Source organism: Plodia interpunctella, chromosome 14, assembly GCF_027563975.2.
Source record: "Plodia interpunctella isolate USDA-ARS_2022_Savannah chromosome 14, ilPloInte3.2, whole genome shotgun sequence".
Classification (NCBI taxonomy): Eukaryota; Metazoa; Arthropoda; class Insecta; order Lepidoptera; family Pyralidae; genus Plodia; species Plodia interpunctella.
Genome location: NC_071307.1, coordinates 2,487,608 through 2,505,839, shown reverse-complemented (window position 1 = coordinate 2,505,839; position 18,232 = coordinate 2,487,608). Strand labels below are relative to the sequence as shown.

The following is an 18,232-nucleotide window of genomic DNA, read 5'->3' as shown; positions in this document are numbered from 1 at the left end:
CCTACAAAGAGGAAATGTCGCCAGCCTTCTGAGAACTTTACCGCACGACGACGGCGATTTAGTATCGATTTTCGGACACGTCATGAAACTAAAGTACCTAATAATAAGCACGTCAGATTGATGGCAATTGGAGTAAGGACTGAATGGTATTTACCCAAAGCAGGTGAAAGTAGTTTCGGACGGCCTGTAACGATTGACGGTTAGACGATACGGTAAACAAAGTCACAGAATACACGTTTTCGTCCACCTGCGCTGACTGTAAAAATATGATAATATCAACAAAAACAAAACAATCAACGAGTTAAGTTTACTGCAGCCGAAGACTTTAAAAAAAACCAAAATTTATTTAACTAATTTATTAAATGAAATAAAATTACAACATAAAACTAAAATGAAGTCTAATGGTCGATGTTAGAACCAAAAGTGAGTATTGCGCGATGTGTCGCGCAATTCCCGGATTTGAAGGCACGTTGCGCTGACTCGGCGGCACGTGTAGGCGACTGTCGTCACGCGGTGCATCCAGGCCGGCGCTTGCGCTGCACTTTACATGTATTAGCTGCGCGTAACGCCTCCCCCCGCAGATCGGCAACTATCCGTAGGTCTTACTGAGGATATTGCCGGAATGTTGCTGATGTCGATTTTCACATCTTTAGGCTTGATGTCTTGGATACGGGAATAATGTCCATCGGGATAATCAGCCTTCGGGATATCTTCATCCTTTGATTTTGAACTTCTGCGACGGAGTTTCCAGTATGTCAGGATGAGGGCGAATATGAATGTTCCAAATAATAACGTATATGAAGGTATAGTGGTATGGTAGAGGCTGCTCAGATCGTTTTTCTGTAATGTCGCAGGATGCTGTAGCGATATCTTAGCGTTCGTCTCATGTAGATGTTCTAAATTGATGGAGTTTAGTCTTACAGTTGGCTGAAGCTTTGATGTGGCGAGCTCCTCAGTTGGTAGTTCCGCTATTTGTACAGCGTGTCCTTTAATACGATTCTGAACGTTTGAGATAACAAAGTCCAACGTTTTCAACATACAACTAGGCGGGACGGACACTAGATAGGTTCCTTGGAGATTCTTGTAATACTCTTGTCTACAGGATATATGTAGTCTGGTTGTGGTTGGCAGGCTGATAGTATAGTGTTGATCGTCTAGCTTCTCGAGGGCTGAGCTGGTAAGGTTTGCATGAATGAATTGACAAGATGAACTGATTGACTGGTCCATGATGAGATGCTGGATACAATCTTCATTGTCTCGAATCTTTTGTTGCAGCTCTTCTTTGCATATGTACCAAGTGTTGACCTTCGGACATTCTGTCGCTATGTACATAGAATCAGTTTCCTGAATTGCTACATAGGGCTGGATAGGGACAAGTATTTGATTTTGTTTATTAGGAGCGATGGATAACTTGTAAAGTGTATAGGTGAGAGGGGAAGCAATCGGTACCATGAAAACTATAGCTAATTTATTACCTACATAATATGATCCCGTCTTAATTATCTCATAATATTCCCTTAAATCAATGTTAATTATCTGCTCTTCAGAATAGAGCTGTCTTAATCTACTTATAGTACTATTTAACGTGCTAATATTAATCATATAGTGAGCTGTAGTTTTACTTTGAATGAAGGCTACCATATTTTCGAGATTATGGATCTCTTCATATAAATTATCCGTATTGTCTGATATAATAATAAGATATTGAGCTAGATGGGCATACTTAATCATATCATAATCTCTACTTGCATCTGAATTTAAAATATGATCAATGGAATTAGCTAACCTATTCTGATTTTTGACTATACTGTCTAGTACTATTGAGTGTTTAGCTATCCATTCCTTCCCTAGACTTATGTGTTCATTTAGTTCAGTTTCTAATTGTTTTTCATTATTTTGTAGTACTTTAATTGCATTATCATACTTTATAGCGTCTGTGTAGTCGAGGTTACCCGAGACACTCTTAATAATTGAACCGAGACCATCTACTAAACCTCTCCTGCTACGGGTGTGTTGGAAGCTATGAATTTGTTCGAGTAACATTTCTATTTTATTATAAAGATGCGAGATGTGGGGTTCGTATAAAGAAGCCGTTTTATTATTAAGATCGGATCTAAATGAATCAATTTGGGATTTAACTGAGTTTATTGTTAGAGAAATCATGTCTAAGTCAATGTAGTACAGGAAGGAGTGGTAGTGAGTGATCATTTTAGTGGGTCCAAGTTTGAAAGGTAGGATACCTGGTCCATTGTCGAGGGTATTAAGCGTCACGTCTTGTGCCATGGTCAGATGAAGGGTGATGGTCAGGAGGATCCTGTAACAACGGGTTTATTTTAGGTGTTCGCTTGAGACGTGCTTTAGCAATGGGTCCCTTTTTCCTTTTTGTGTAAATATGTATAGGCAAGTCTGCCAAAACTACATCTTGTGTGAACCGGGGTGCTAATTTTTGCCTACTAGCTACGGGGTTACGAACGAATACTTGCTGGTCAGGGGTGTATTCTTTTTCAGGTTGTCTGTCTTTGTTCCTAGCCTCAGTAAGTTGGGTGCGATTATGAAGTGAAGTATCGTTCAGCATGTTATATACTTTGTTCATACGATGTTTGTGATCTAAGATATACTGTTGGAGAAGATGTTCATTCATATCTATGCTAACCGGGTCACGTGGGTCGAAATGACCTGTAATAACGTCGAGGGGCCTACATTTCGTGAAACTGTGTATGGAACTGTTGTATGCTAGCACAGCATATGGCATAAGATTTATAGCGGGTTCATTGCGTTGCTCTAATTTGAGAATTCGGAGATGCTCAAGGATGGTAGAATGAAACCGTTCAACTATTGCATTACTATTAGGATTGTGAGCCAAGGCTTTATGGTGTTCAATTTTGTGAAGTTTAGTAAATTCCGAGAACATCTGGTTCGTAAATTCAGGACCTTGGTCAGAAATTATAGTTATAGGGACGCCATGGTGTGTAAAGAATTTGATGAGGGCTTGTACTACACTTAGGGCCGTTCCGTCTCGGAGATGGTATGCTTGTGCGTATTTAGAGAATGCGTCAACCAAAGTTAAATATTTTTCGTTTTCAGTAGTGAACAGATCAATATGTAGTGTTTCAAAAGGTTTAGACGGGGGTGGTACTATAGCAAACCGTTGCTTTATGGGGTTGCGGTCATATTTTGCCATTCCGCAGATATTGCATTCATTTATGTATTTTGATATGTGTTCCTTCATTTTGGGCCAAAAATACTTTCGTGACAGTGCTAGATAGCACTCGTTGGTGCCACGATGGTTAGTTTTTCCTTCATGATAATTTCTAATTATATTTTGTTGTTGCAAGTATTCCTTAATGTTCTCTACTTCTACCTTGGTTAAGACAAGGTCCATAGCTGAGCTTTTAAAATTTTCTTGTATAATTGGGATAATTTTGTACATAGCTAAGGGGGGAATAATAATAATGCCTGTACGTACTTTGGGGTTGACGTATTCTTTAATTGCATTGATAGTGTCTATTTCAAGATTGGACTCTGATAACTGTATAGTTGTTTTAATATGAGATTCAAATGGTTTGCTAATAGCGGGGCGTCTTTTTATGTCGCCGACTACCATTAAACATATTTGTCTGTGAAATTTGTTGAGAGGGTCATCTGTGATCGGAATTTCTAAAATAGGGTGCTCTGCACTCGTATGTGCTGTAACTGTGGTGGATCGAGATAAGGATGGACATCTTTCTGACGGTTGCACGGCTATTGAACTAATCTCCTCATTGTGGATTTCCACACGGGACAGAGCATCTGCATTAAGATTAGTTTTACCCTGCTTATAGATAACGGTAAAGTTATATTCGCTTAACTTTAACCGCCACCTAGTCAATCTAGCATTAGGTTCCTTTAGACTCATTACCCATTGGAGGGGCTTGTGGTCAGTCACGATTTTAAACTTTCTACCAAATAAGTATGGGCGGAAATATTTGGTAGCCCAAACAATCGCTAACAACTCCTTTTCAATAGTACTATAGTTTGTCTCACTATCGTTCAGTGTTCTTGAAGCGTAGGCAATAGGCTTATCTGAACCTATAGGGCCTTGAGATAAGACTGCACCTATAGCCAGATTGGATGCGTCTGTAGTGAGAACAAACTCCCTGTTGAAATCGGGATATTGTAGTATTGGATCGTTGGTAAGAAGAATCTTACAACGTTCAAAGCAATTTATGTAGTCAGGGTTGTTAAGAGCAATTTTGGAACCTTTCTTAAGACACTGTGTCATGGGCTTAGTAATCCGGGCAAAATCGGGGATAAATTTTCTATAATAGCCAAGCAGACCAAGAAAACGTTTGATTTCTGTTGCTGTCTTGGGTATTGGGAATTTCTGGATAGCCTCGATTTTGTCGGGATTAGGCTTGATACCGTCTTTGCCAATGATATGACCAAGGTAAGATGTTTCCAATTTTAAAAATTCAGACTTATCCATCTGAATTTTAAAGTTGGATTCCCTTAATCTGGCAAATACTTTTTCCAGGTTCACCATGTGCTCCTGAAGTGATGTGCTAAAGACGATTATGTCATCCAAATAAACCAAGCAAATGGTGTTTTGCAGGTCTCTGAGCACATTGTCCATGACACGTTGGAACGTAGAGGGTGAATTTTTCAACCCCATGGGCATACGCAAAAATTCAAAATGCCCATGCTCTACGTTGAACGCTGTTTTAGGGACATCTTCAGGGCTCATTTCTACCTGATAGAATCCACTTGCTAAATCCAAGGTTGTGAAGTAGTGGCAGTTACCAAGCTTATCCAACACATCCGTGATGTTTGGGATGGGGTACTTATCATCAATAGTTTTTTCATTTAGTTTTCTAAAATCCACTACTATACGCCACTTGGTTTTGCCGGAGGCATCCGTTTTTTTGGGCACTACCCAAATCGGAGAGCTCCATGCGGATTCTGATGGACGGATTATACCCTGTTCTAACATCTTTCCGATTTGCTGTTGTACCTCTTGCCTATGGATAAAAGGGTACCTATAGGTTTTCGTGTAAATAGGCACTTCGTCAGTAGTACGGATGTGATGTTTTATCTTATTCGTAAATGTGAGAGGCTCACCCTCTATATAAAAGACATCCGCATAACGAGAACAAAGATTCTGTAAATTAATACGTTCCTCATCATTAAGATGGTCGGTACGTAAACGAGAAAGGACTTGTTCCACTCGTGAAGAGTTTAATTGTCCATTGCCTATGCTATTTATATTGAAAGCCTCTGCGTTAATCGGCATATGCATTGAAAATATTAGATCATTATTAGTTGGATTACTGATCTCTATTATACCGCGATTTTTTTTTACAATAGTAACGCATTCATGTACTAAGCAATTTGATATAGTTTGTTCAGGAATTATTACTTCGCCGTCACATGTGTTAATTGGGACTTTAACTAATTTTGACGAGTTAGCTGGGATAATATCTTCGTACCAGTTACAGTTTCGCGAATTATACATATGTATGGGAGTAATTGAATTCTTTGTATTAAGTGTTTTCGTTTTTAGATCGATATTAGATTCCCATTTATCGAGTAGGTCCAATCCTATCAAACCGTCAAAATAATCGTGAAATCTGTAAAGAAATAAGGTAATTTCGCCACTGTCTTTAATTTCAGGGAAGCATGGTAATGTAACTGAATAGTCACTGCGAGTGGTTGCATGTACGTTAGAAATTTCTAAAGGGTCATATGTCAAGGGTATGTTAGGGTAATATTTCTCTACACTCTCAGGACTAATAAAAGATTGATTAGCTCCTGTGTCTATAAGAAATTTTAATGGTGGGTCAGATATACTTATGTACGGGAGCTGTCGCTGAGTCAGTAGATTAACTTCTATTTTTGTTTGTCTGAAGGACTGCCTTTGTGAAAATCCTGCTGGTCATTGCCACACGAATTTTCAGCGATCTCACGGGGTTCATAGTAAGAGGGGTAGGTTTCTTCATTATTATCATAAGGGTTGTCTGTTTGCTCGTAATAGTCTAAGTCAGGGTTGGTCACGAAATAGGGTTGGTTATCGTATGAGTCATTATAGGGATCGTACTGATAGTCGTAGCACTCGTTAACATTCATTTCACGAGTTTTGAAATAGTTGGAGGGTGGTGGATTACCAAACCTCCTCCAGTCATGTCCAGATGGGGGTAGTGGTTTAGGCGCAAAGTGGCTAACACCACTCATAGGTCGCGGTGCGTTATTCGCATTTTGGGGTCGTTGGGGTAGAGCGAAGACATTGCTGCGAGGATTATAATTAGGAGGTGGAGCACCAAATATCTGCTGAGTGCGTGAAGGTCCGCGATATTGAATATTTTGATTACTAGGAGCACTAAAATTAGGTTTCCACATTATAGGTGCACGGGGTGCAAATTGCATAGGTTGTGGCTGTGGGCGAGAGGGCCCAGGCATATTAAAAGTAAACGGCTTATTATGCGAAATTTGTTGCGGTGGTGTATAACCTGAATTATTTTTACTAAGAAGCATATGGTGAGTTTTGCCTTCATTTCGCTGTTGCAGATACAAGGTGTTCATTTCCTCGTGAACAAATTCAAGCGCCTTCTCTATGGTTTCAGGCCTCATGCATCTTATACGCGATCCTAACGGATCTCTTAGACCGCGCAAATATGACTGTAAAGTAAGTTTCTTATACAATTCGCGTTTAGATTGTACGGTAGTCTGAATAGTTTCATGTAAGCTAACGTAAGTCATAATAGTGCTATAAAGATTTTGACATTTTTCAAAAAATTCTTGCGGGGTGCATGAGCCCTGAGTCAGGAGTGCAAGATCATTATAAAGTGAGGTTTCATCTCTCTGGTCAGCAAAATTATTGATCAGAGCGTTGCGGATACCTTGCCAGTTATCTGGTACACCATTAGAATTTATAAGGCGAGCGGCAGACCCAGTCACTTTATTTAAGATCCCGTTAATTAAGGCCGCATTTATAAGGGCATTATCTGATGAAATAAATTGTTCTACTAACTGATCACATAAGCCAATGAATCTCGTTAAAACGTTTGGGTTACCATCAAATTCAGGCACCAGTCGAAGGGCCTTCCAAATATCATCTAGTTGTGCCATGTTAATTAACGAATTAAAACTATCACTACTTTCGTTTAAATTTAAATTTCTATGGAGGTCAATATCTCTACTCCTACTATTACTAAGGGTCCTCGATTGCCTCGGATGGAAAATCTTGGATAAATTAAATTATACAGGAAAATAAAGGAAAGCAACTCTAGAATGATTCTAAAGTACTCACATATACATATCTTGGTTTTTCTGCTGTATCAATGTTCGGATACACCTCCGGGCTGCAGATTCCGTAGATTCGACGATCTCGATGAGGGCTGGAATGCCAGTCAGTCACGCGGGACTCGAACCGGGATATAGCGGAAATCTTGTCGCGCACGAACTGACTCGAGATCCTACCGACTGCGCCAGTTAAGTTTACTGCAGCCGAAGACTTTAAAAAAAACCAAAATTTATTTAACTAATTTATTAAATGAAATAAAATTACAACATAAAACTAAAATGAAGTCTAATGGTCGATGTTAGAACCAAAAGTGAGTATTGCGCGATGTGTCGCGCAATTCCCGGATTTGAAGGCACGTTGCGCTGACTCGGCGGCACGTGTAGGCGACTGTCGTCACGCGGTGCATCCAGGCCGGCGCTTGCGCTGCACTTTACATGTATTAGCTGCGCGTAACGAACGTTTTAGGTCATTGATTTTGCTGTTTTGGAAGTGAAAACTTCTTTAGCGGCAGGGTAAAAAATGTTAAACTCGCGTCAGGACACGTGACCTGATCAAAAATTCGTAAGACATCAAAAATGCCCAAGTTGTCACTTCTGCCGGCACTCCCGAAATGTAACCCGTTTATTTTTCTTTGTTATGTTTTTAAAGCTGTTCTATTTTTTCTTTATTTTTATCTGTGCGTCAGTGATTCGATTCCGTCGACTATCGATAATTCAATGTAACATACCATATAAACATCGATACGAACTCCTTCCGTCCCTCAGCGCTCAGCATTACTCAAGTAAGATCCCGACGTCGCTAAAACCAAACCTATTTAACTTGACTGCAGTACGTAGTAATCTTACCTCGAGATTAACTCCGCTGATTTCGTTTAAATACACCACTCATAAGTGGGGGGAAATCGGAATTTCTATCCTTCCTATGACATCTTTGGATTGCAGGAATAATATTTTGTTCTTTATTATAAAGCACTTTGACGACCTCGGTGGCGCAGTGGTAAAGTGAGTGCCCCTGAACCGAGAGGTCCCGGGTTCAATCCCCGGTCGGGTCATGATGGAAAATGATCTTTTTCTAATTGGCCCGGGTCTTGGATGTTAATAATAAAATATAGTATCGTTGAGTTAGTATCCCATAACACAAGTCTCGAACTTACTTTGGAGCTAGCTCAATCTGTGTGATATGTCCTAATATTTATTTATTGTGCCAACAGTTGCCCTAAGATACATATAATAAGTACACTCTATAACTCCCGTGGATGTCATATGAGGCAACTAAAGCACACATATCCTTGGCAGCTCATTGGTACAAGTCAGACAGGTGGCAGGTTGTAAAATCACGAAAATTGAAGTGGGGGTTTTTAAGAGAACAATAGAGAGAAAGTAAAAAAGCCGGTACCGCCCAGTGAAGTATTTCTAGAAGAACATGTATTTAAAATAAAATAAAAACTTTATATCGAAATCCAAAATAAAACTCAAAACCCAGCCACGAAATGAAGTTGCAGATAATGACTAAAGGGAAATTGTTAGCGACTTTTATTTTCGAATTTCGGGTGCCCTTTGTTTTGTGCGTGTATGTTTGGCTGTCTCATTAATTCTCAGGAAATGAGAGTTACCTATTTTTTGCTAGGGCTCTGATTAAAAAAATGAAAAATAAGTACAGTCACCTGCATGTTAACGGTGAATTAGTAAAACCTCTGTGCAGTAGTAAAAGTGATGTATTTTGGTCGCTTGATTGTAGCAATTAGAGTTAAACTATTTTTGAATTATTTATTACTAGCTGACGCCCGCGACATCGCTAGCGCAAAATCGTAAACATCCCGTTTTTCCCGTTCCTGTGAGAATATTCCGAAATTCTTTCTTAGTGCCTTTGTGCTTTCGTGCCAAATTTCAGCTTCCTACGCCCAGCTTAGTTTCGGCTATACGTTGTCTGTCAGTCAGTCAGTCGCAGTCAACCAGTAACGGAAGAGTTTTATATATATTGATTCATATTAATAGTGTGACTGTGTAGAAAATAAAATCTGTGTCACGTCATTTGACGAAATTGTGTCACAGAGAATCCGAACGCGAAAATGGTTAAAATAATAATAATAATATATATTCATGTTTATAAGTACGCCATGGATCCAAATCTATTTGTTTATATGAGTGGAGTCCAAAATACCCCTTCTCCTGCATTTATAAAAGATTTATGATAAGCCAACTGCTGTAGCTATTCTTACTCGTCTGAGTTAATATAATTTCCCTGTTATTTGACTCGAAAAGAAGATTTATCGATCTGAAACATTTGCCCCGTACACGATTACTTCAGTCCAATTATTAAAACTTAATTAACACTTTTTTTCAGTTTTTAAGCCTCAGAAAATTATCATATCGAGAACAACCCCGAACGTCTGCACGCAGGGGTGCAGATAACGGGTAGCAATTAAAATTATAATTTTTGGCAAACTCTTCAACCCTCGCGACTTATATCTGTATCTTTGACGTGTTCCGCTGTTGTAAGGTTGAGGACACATCGAGCCTAATTGTAAAATATAAAATAAAGTTCATTTTATCATGTCAAAGTCATTTATTCACGCACTTTTACACTTATTTTTATGGTATTTATTCGTCAATAAGCTACCAATTACTGCGCGAGTAGTTCTAATGCATATACTTTTTTGATTCTACTCACAGGTAGGTAGATCTTTCTCTTCTTGATCTGATTAAATTCTTTGTGGCGTGTGGTTCCGCCTTAAAATAGGAGCGCTCCATAAGAGGATTACGAGGCGACGAAGAGATACCTAGCCTAGATATTCGAAAGGAAGAATGACGGCCATTCGTAAAATCAAAGCCGAATTTTTAAAATTTTAAGATTTGTTTTAGAGCCGACCCCGACTCGCGGCTTCACAGCCCCGAACCTAACCGAACATATGCGGAGGTGAGAGAGAGGTCTGATTGAATTGTAATTATATTTTTAAATTTGTGATTTTTGTGACAAAAAGAGTTGATGGAGGCACACCGAGATCCGAATCTCGGTGTGCCTCCATCTGAACTTCCAAAAATACGTATCTTCCTAGATTTCGGGGAGTCATTGTGCCGTCGAGGGCGCTCAAAAAGTATTTAAATATTCATTTCAACTCTTAATTATACTTTGTGCATATGAGCGACAGTTTAGTTTTATTTTCTTTGTTTCCACTGATATTTTCACCGCGACGGTTTCCATATTGCGAGTGCTTGCATAAATCAGACGAATGAGATATTTTTGTTTATTTTTTGACAAAAACAAATGTTTGTTTGCAAGAAACATGAGTATATACAAATTGGTGTTGATAGGTTAATACATGTTTTATCATCTATGGGTTTATACAAATCTATAAATGAGAATTAAATAAATAATAACAAAATAGTAATTTAGAAAAAAAATAGTTATGTAAACTATGTAACTAACTTGTGAAGTACAGCATTATTGTATTTGTAAGTGTGATTGAAATGAGTATATTTCAATTTACCTGAATCCTTTTATTTGCTCAGATCCGAGGGCGAGTGGAGTGGAAGCAATAAACATCGCTCGATACGAACCACAGTGCAGGAAAAGTAATCACGGCTGGGTAACTTAGTTTGCGACAACTCAAAGAACTATCGAAGTGAGTACACTGTCGCACAGCGCGCGAACAGTGGTCAAAATGACGCGGTGGATGGGCCTCAAAAATGTCTCTCAGAAATTTAAATGGATTTGTTATATATGTCACATAATATGCACAACTTCATTTTGAGAATAATTATGAGATGAAAAAATTATGAGCCGCGAGCTTTTCCGTATGCTGACCTCCAAACTTAATTCGAAGATGGCGCCCCATGGTGATGATGATGATGATGGCAAGATAAAAACTTGCGTGCGTCGGCGAAAGATCAATACCTAATTCGCCAGCACTGGCATTGTCTCGATAGCTCAACGGTGAAGAATACTGTCCCAGAGAGTCAAGGGCGTGGGTTCAATTCCCGCTCGATTCTAGATTTTTTTTAAATCTCATTATTATTTTCAAGATGGGTTTCAAATTTGAAAATTAATGACTTCTTGCGCTTTTTTTAATTATTTATTACTATTAAGTCAACTAAATAACATATTATTTAATTGACTTAATAGTAATAAAAAAAAGCGCAAGACGGCGCACCACATTACCCCATTTCCCTCCAAGGCACTGCCTGCGCTCGACATAAATTGATTATTATAAAACTGTTAGCCGATGTCCTTACATGCACCTCGCAATGGCGGGCACTCGCGCCAATCTCGTTTGCTGCGAAGTGTTAAACATTGCGAATTTGATTTCAGGTCTATTTGTACCTAGTGAGGTGTGAGATCGCTTTATAGTGTTAATATTTTTTTACTGAATTAATTTTTTTCTTGTATGCGAATTAACCGAAACTAAAAGGATGTTTAATTTTGTACTGAATATACCGTTTTACGTATTAAATGTTAATAGATTACTTATATAATAATTACTGTAAAAATGTTTCTCAGAGAGAAAGAATAATAAAAATTTCCGATGTCGAATAAATCAGAATATCTCAATTACATAAATTGAAAAAAGAATATTAAATTCTGCCTAACGACCGTCAACTATTGGATTCGTGAAACAATATAAAAATCACCCATTCAAAAATTAATCGCGAAAAGAGTTAACATTTTCGCGCGCCAAAATTTCCCACATTAAAACTAAACGGCTGCATTGTAACACCTTTATTAGGCCGAGTTATTTCGGCAACAATATTTCAGCCTATAAAGCCGTTACGACTCATAAAGGCGTGTACACACGTAAACAAAAACCATTATTATTCATCTACAGACTGACGCGGCCCAGTCAATGTCTATCTTATTTCTTTTATAATTATTCACGCTGCCTCCTTGGGGGGGCACCCCCCCGAGGGGGGTGCGATAGAGAGAACGTCTTCGGTTTTTGCGGCGTTTGTTTCAAGTTTTTTAGGGGGTAAACCCTTTCCTGAACATGACAGGAATTGGATCATTAAGCAGGCCTAGCTAAGCTTAATACTGGCACCCTCCTTCTTATGAATATTATACGGATTTATTATAGGTGTATTTGTTATGCGCAATAAAATTGCGTTGAAAACTATCTGGCTAATTAAAAAAATGGTTTTATTTTTGAAAAAAATAATGAGATGAAAAAATTCTGGAACCGAGCGGGAGTTGAACACGCGCCCCTGTTTATGTGTGACAATTATAACAAATCCTTTTAAATAGTTTTATGTTAGGAAAAACAACCGTGATAAGAAGAAAAACGTTTTCTATTATGCAAAGACTAAATACTATTTTAATGATTACTAACATATATATGTCAAGTAAAAACCTTTATCCACTCAAACTATAAATTACTAACATTTCAAAAAAAAAACAAAATCTTTCTGGCCAATCACATCTTCTAACTTCTCTAATAGCCAAATCTAATAAACAGATTATTATTTTAGTACAAAAATACACATAAGACAGTATGTAAACAAAATGCAATAAACTCCACGGATTTACACAAATCGTCTACATGCTCAAAACAAAAAACCAGATGTATAAAACAGAGCCAACAGAGCCAATAAAAAACAAACAGCTCTATGCATTTGCACACGTAACAAGATTGGGGCATGCGCTCACTCAATTTTCTAACCCATTTACAGTCAGAAGACGAAGAAAAAAGTAATACCAACCGTAGATTTTCCACAATTTTCATAAGCATTCGCAATACGTGTGTTCGTTTTACCCGTTTTTCCCCTTTTGAATTGATTAGTCCGGGTTCATATCGGGTTATGAATAGAGTTCGGATGTTTAATGCGTTTTTACTACATTTTTCGTGAATCGCTTTTCCGATATTCGAATGGGTATTAACGATAATTTTGTATTGAATCAATGAATATGCTTGCATACTTTTTTATTTATATGCTTACATTTCATTTTTATATTGAACTAATTAGGTACACTTTGGTTGAAAATTATGCTAATTGCATTACATAATCATCTTACGACGTTACAAAAAATATTATTTAGTTTGAAACAGTATAAATCCTACCATATTTCCATAAAATTAAATTTGAATTAAGAAAACCTTACCGCGACATCGTATCATAATATCACATTACTGGCTGGCAAAAAAAAAAAAGAAAAAATGAAGCCATCATTGAACGGTAATACTATTCACTAACGATGTCACCCTCAAAGATTTCCCGATTTCCTGCACATGTAACGTGTAATGAAAAGACTGATCTAAAGCCTCGAGATAGGAAAATTAAAATGTCTAGACTTGCATTTGGACGTTTTGTTTTGTCAAGACGTCGCGACGACTATTAGCATTATATATTCGACTTGTGAAGAGTAAATTGAGGGAATCGGATTTAACTTTTGTTTGTTTTACTTTGAAATAGACAATACTTACTTCAAGATTATGCATTCAAGAGAGACATTCTTATTAAAAGTATGTTTGATAAAATATAGGTAAGTTGTATTGTCAAAACTAGGTCAAAGTAAAGTTTCAAAAGTTGAAGGAATTTAGTAAAGCGTATAAAAATAAATGGTGCAATAAATGTGCGTATAAAAATACATCAGTGAGTAATAAAAATATATCTAAGATGTTGTCTTCATTAGCGACAAGAAAGTGATGTCATTCTTGGGACACAGCATGCGAAGGGAGGTCCGCTCCCCCCAACGGTCTCACAGCGACTGACTTGTACGCGGTCACCCCTCCCCTCCCCCTGGGGTGGCCGGCTTTCTCTTTCATTTTTCCTTCGCTCCTCGGCTCATCCAGTTACACCGTTCTTATGTTTTATTTTTAATTAAAGCGTACGCAAGTCGGCGGCGTAGATCTTCCACCCGGTGGGGGGGGGGGTGTACATACGCGGGGGGGTGTTGATGATTTTTCAATGGGGAGAAAGAGTTCCCTCATTTTCTTAAGAGAAAATTGCGTTTTGTTTTCGAGTAGTCGAAGTCTGTAGTAATCGCTTTTGTTTTGTGGGAGTTCTTCGCCATTTCTTGCGCATGTGAACGTTAGAGGAGAGACGTAAATTGTGTACTTTAAAGTTTCGAGTAAAATTGTGGAGACGGGGTAGTTGAGGTGTTGTGCATTGAAAAGTTTTCTAGGGAGTTATCTCCGAGACTTTAGTGATGTTGAAATTGTTCATTAAATACATTTTATAGAACATTTTTGTTTTTCTCCAGAAACTTTTTAATTTATTTCAACAATTTGGTGATTATTTTTACACACAAGTTTAGTATTGCTACAAACTTATATTTAAATATTACTGTACCTTATAAAAATATTGAGTAAGCTTCTAAGATTCTTATTTCAATATAGAAGTGGTGCATAATATGATAGAACATTTTGATTATTGAATTAAGTTTGATATATACGTATATACGTTGAAATACAAACCAAATAAAACCATTAAAAGTTTCGTCATTACATCATCAATATATATTTTTTCAAAAACGCATACATACTCGTACGTCGTTGATTACACGCACACACACACAACATATTATCCCCGACTCAAAAGTTAATGTAATGAAAAACAAAAAGGGCCAAGAAAAGGGTGCGTAAGTTCCGCCGAAAAACGGGAATTTGTAAGAAGTCCCCCCACCGCCCCCCGGGGACACTACCCCCTCGTGTGCGAAAATAAATTGCCAAGAATAATAATTATAATGAAAGCGAAAGAACGTATAAATTAGTGGGGACGTTCGAATTTTAAAACCGCGCCTGTGTGCGTGTGTTTTTTATATGAGCCCTGTTTGTGTGTGTGCCATATAAGAATTTGACAGATGGGGTGAAAAGGGAAATTCCTTCTCGCATTTCAGTAATGATTAATTAAAAATGTGAATGATTGTGTCTTATAAAGAAATGCCGATATGTTTTTCTTTTTGTGTTTACCGGAGAGAGACATTTTTCTTCGTTTAACATTAATTACTGTTTTTTTTTGTATTATTGTTGTCTTGCGTTGGTTTGATCAGTTTTGATTTTCTTGAGTGGCCACCTTGTTGAAAAGGAGATATACACAAAAAATAACATTAAAAACTATTTATAATATAAATTGCGAAACAAGTATACCTACTTAACAAAATTTTCAAAATTAAAAAGGTGTGAATTTTTTTATTTTGAGATTAAATTTTAATCATACATTTTCATACATGTTTATCTATTTGTACGTTTATGTTTAAACATATAGTATCAATGAACAAGTATCCCATAACACAAGTCTTGAACTTACTTTGGGGCTAGCTCAATCTGTGTGAGTCATCTATATTTATTTATTATTTAAAAATGTGATCAATAACAAAAAATTGCGTTTTTTTTTTCAACCCTTTTAACGTATTCTAAATCCAATTCTTACTTAGTCTGAACCCACTCTTAACGCCCACACATCTAATTTAAGACTCACAAGTACTACGCTTCACTGTTTGTAATTTCAGAAAGACTTAGTGTAATTTAGTAAAATTTAAAGTAATGGTTATAATCTTTATATCAAATAGATATAATTTACCGTTTGAGTAAATAATAATAATTATAATCGTATCGTGCGCTTTCTTATATTTTTTTAAAGTCCATATTTTAGTAAATTAATAGTGTCAAAATTAGCGGCCAGGTGGCAACCATTTAGAATTATATTAAAAATTAGGGATCCGTGCTGTGAAATTATCATAAATTATATACCGGAGCCTTCCTCCGAAGGAATCACACTATCTATTGGTAAAAACCGCAAGAAAATCCGCGCAGTAAGTAGTTCTTGAGTTTGTCAGAGGACTTTGTTTGACATAATATGTAAGAATAAAATACTTAAGTAGTTTAAACTATTGTATTAAACTATTAATATCCACAATAATATTATTAACTTATTGATCGATCATGACGCATGATGACTTTATTATGCTTTCCAAAAAAATTCTCCAAAAACGATAAAAGCTAAAAAATTTAAAATAAGAACTTAATTTTTTTTTAAACGCCCAAGCGTCACTCGAACTGCCTGTACGTGCCGGAACGCGTATGGTCTCTCTGATTTTGCCCATTCTCCCCTCATTATGACTTGGTACAGTCCACTGCTTATCGAGTAACACTCCAACCCCTATGCCGACTCAATAACGGCTTTACTATTTTAAGCAGCTGGATGTGTTGTTGATTGTACTGGATAGACATTCCGACCATTTTCGCGCAGTCGATTCGGCAATTTCGAAAGAAATGGTAAATTTTAAAGTCACTTGATTAATTTTTAAATGATAGACTTGCCGATAAGGCTTTATTTATTTTAATTAATTTTTAGAAGCTGTTGATTTGATTGGACGTTTTATCCTTCTTATATTTACCTATATACGTTACCAAATAACATCTTAAGTTTTAAAAATTTAAAAATAAATTTCAAAATTTAGTATTTGGTACTTAAATTGTGACAATATCGTTGAGCATGTAAAGAATGTTTCCCAAATTGTTAACGTTAAGGTGTTTAACAGTGACCTACATAAAACGTTCATATTAAATAGTTTTAGGTACGTTAGCATATATTAGCATATACAAATTGGCTAACTATAATTCAAAATTTCAAATTCAATATAATTCAAAATATAATTACAATCAGTGTGACTTCTCAAGAGCTTGTGCTGCAGTCTTATGTGATAAGATTCTGTAATATTCCCTATTTATAAAAAAAAAACCAACACTACTTTGAATACACTAATCAATAGCCCGTACATAAAACACATAGAATACATATTTCTTGCACGACCGAGATGCGAAAAGGGGAAAAGAAAAAAAAACTAATTAAAAAAGCAATCAAGGTTTTCTTGACGGCGCGCACGTTCGCCCATATCGTCTTACCCCCTGTTCCCCCTTGGCCCCCGTTTTGCGGACACCCGGGACACCCTTTAGGGGGGGTATAGGGGGAGTAAGCGGTACTAGATTTACGTAACACGTTTAAAGTGTGTTTTGATGAAGTAATCATCGCATTTCCACGGACTGCGTTTAAGAATTTTGCGGCGGACGACATTTTCCTCCACTTTTTTTCACTTCAACTCTTTAATCCGGCTTCCTTAACGAGTTGCCATGTAATTTGAGTGAGTAATTTAGGGATTTTCCCGAAAGTGTATTGGTATTTTTTGGTTAAACGATCGCGATGCCCGATTTGGGAAATGGATTAGATACGAATTAATTTAAAATGACAACGGTACTGGGTTGCTATAAAATACTTATAATATTTAATCATATTCAGATTTACCTACATAATATATAGGTAGTTACTTCAAAAAGCTAACTTTTCATATTCTTAAAGTCAAATTTATAAACTTTTGAGGCTTTTTAAACATAACCGAAATAATTTAAAGTGACCTAAATAAGCGTATGAAAAATATTTACTAATTATTCTAATCAAAATATTACAAAGGATCGCTTTTTATTTATTTATTTCAATTTTGTTTACCAAATTGCTACAAAAATGGACTTGATTCAAGGAGCATTCTCTACCCGTCAAACCTACCTGTTTTACCATCTTGTGTACCTCTTAAGTAATTCCTTTCAAAGTCCTAAAATCTAAAATATTTCAAACTAGTAAATTTAATGGTCAGGAAAAATTATACGTCAGACGAAAATAAGAAGTAAAATTTTCGACATACCATACATTGATGTCAACCGTACATTGAAATAAAAATAAATCGCCCACTACGTAATAAAGTAATTGGAATTCCTCCTGTCCTCCAGAACCGTCTTGTCCTAGATATAAGTGGGCAAGACATGATTTCTGAGAACCTCATGCAAAAAAGGACCTAATGCGGATGCGATAAAATTACGTTTCGTTTGACGCAACAGTCAGTTTATTAAAATATTGCGGCCGTACAGGTACGAGGTAGAAATAAAAACGAGCCAAAGCAGTTACTTTTATGAGGGCGCGAATAAGATGTTTCGGAGTCCGTCTAAGGAATGAGAGGGACAACGCACACTGCGAC

At 36.9% G+C, this 18,232-nt stretch overlaps 1 protein-coding gene and 1 long non-coding RNA gene across 2 annotated transcripts in view; both read right to left on the bottom strand.

Moving 5' to 3' along the window:
* The window catches only part of LOC128675458 (uncharacterized), a 90,157-nt gene that overhangs the window by 29,080 nt on the left and 42,845 nt on the right, over positions 1 to 18,232 (bottom strand). The window lies entirely within an intron of this gene.
* LOC128675457 (uncharacterized) lies at positions 342 to 7,729 on the bottom strand. Its single transcript, XM_053754881.2, has 2 exons — positions 7,283 to 7,729; positions 342 to 2,314 (listed from the first exon to the last, which is right to left on the bottom strand). The coding sequence occupies exons 1-2, from the start codon at positions 7,288 to 7,290 to the stop codon at positions 553 to 555; spliced, it is 1,770 nt and encodes a 589-aa protein (XP_053610856.1). The 5' UTR covers positions 7,291 to 7,729; the 3' UTR covers positions 342 to 552.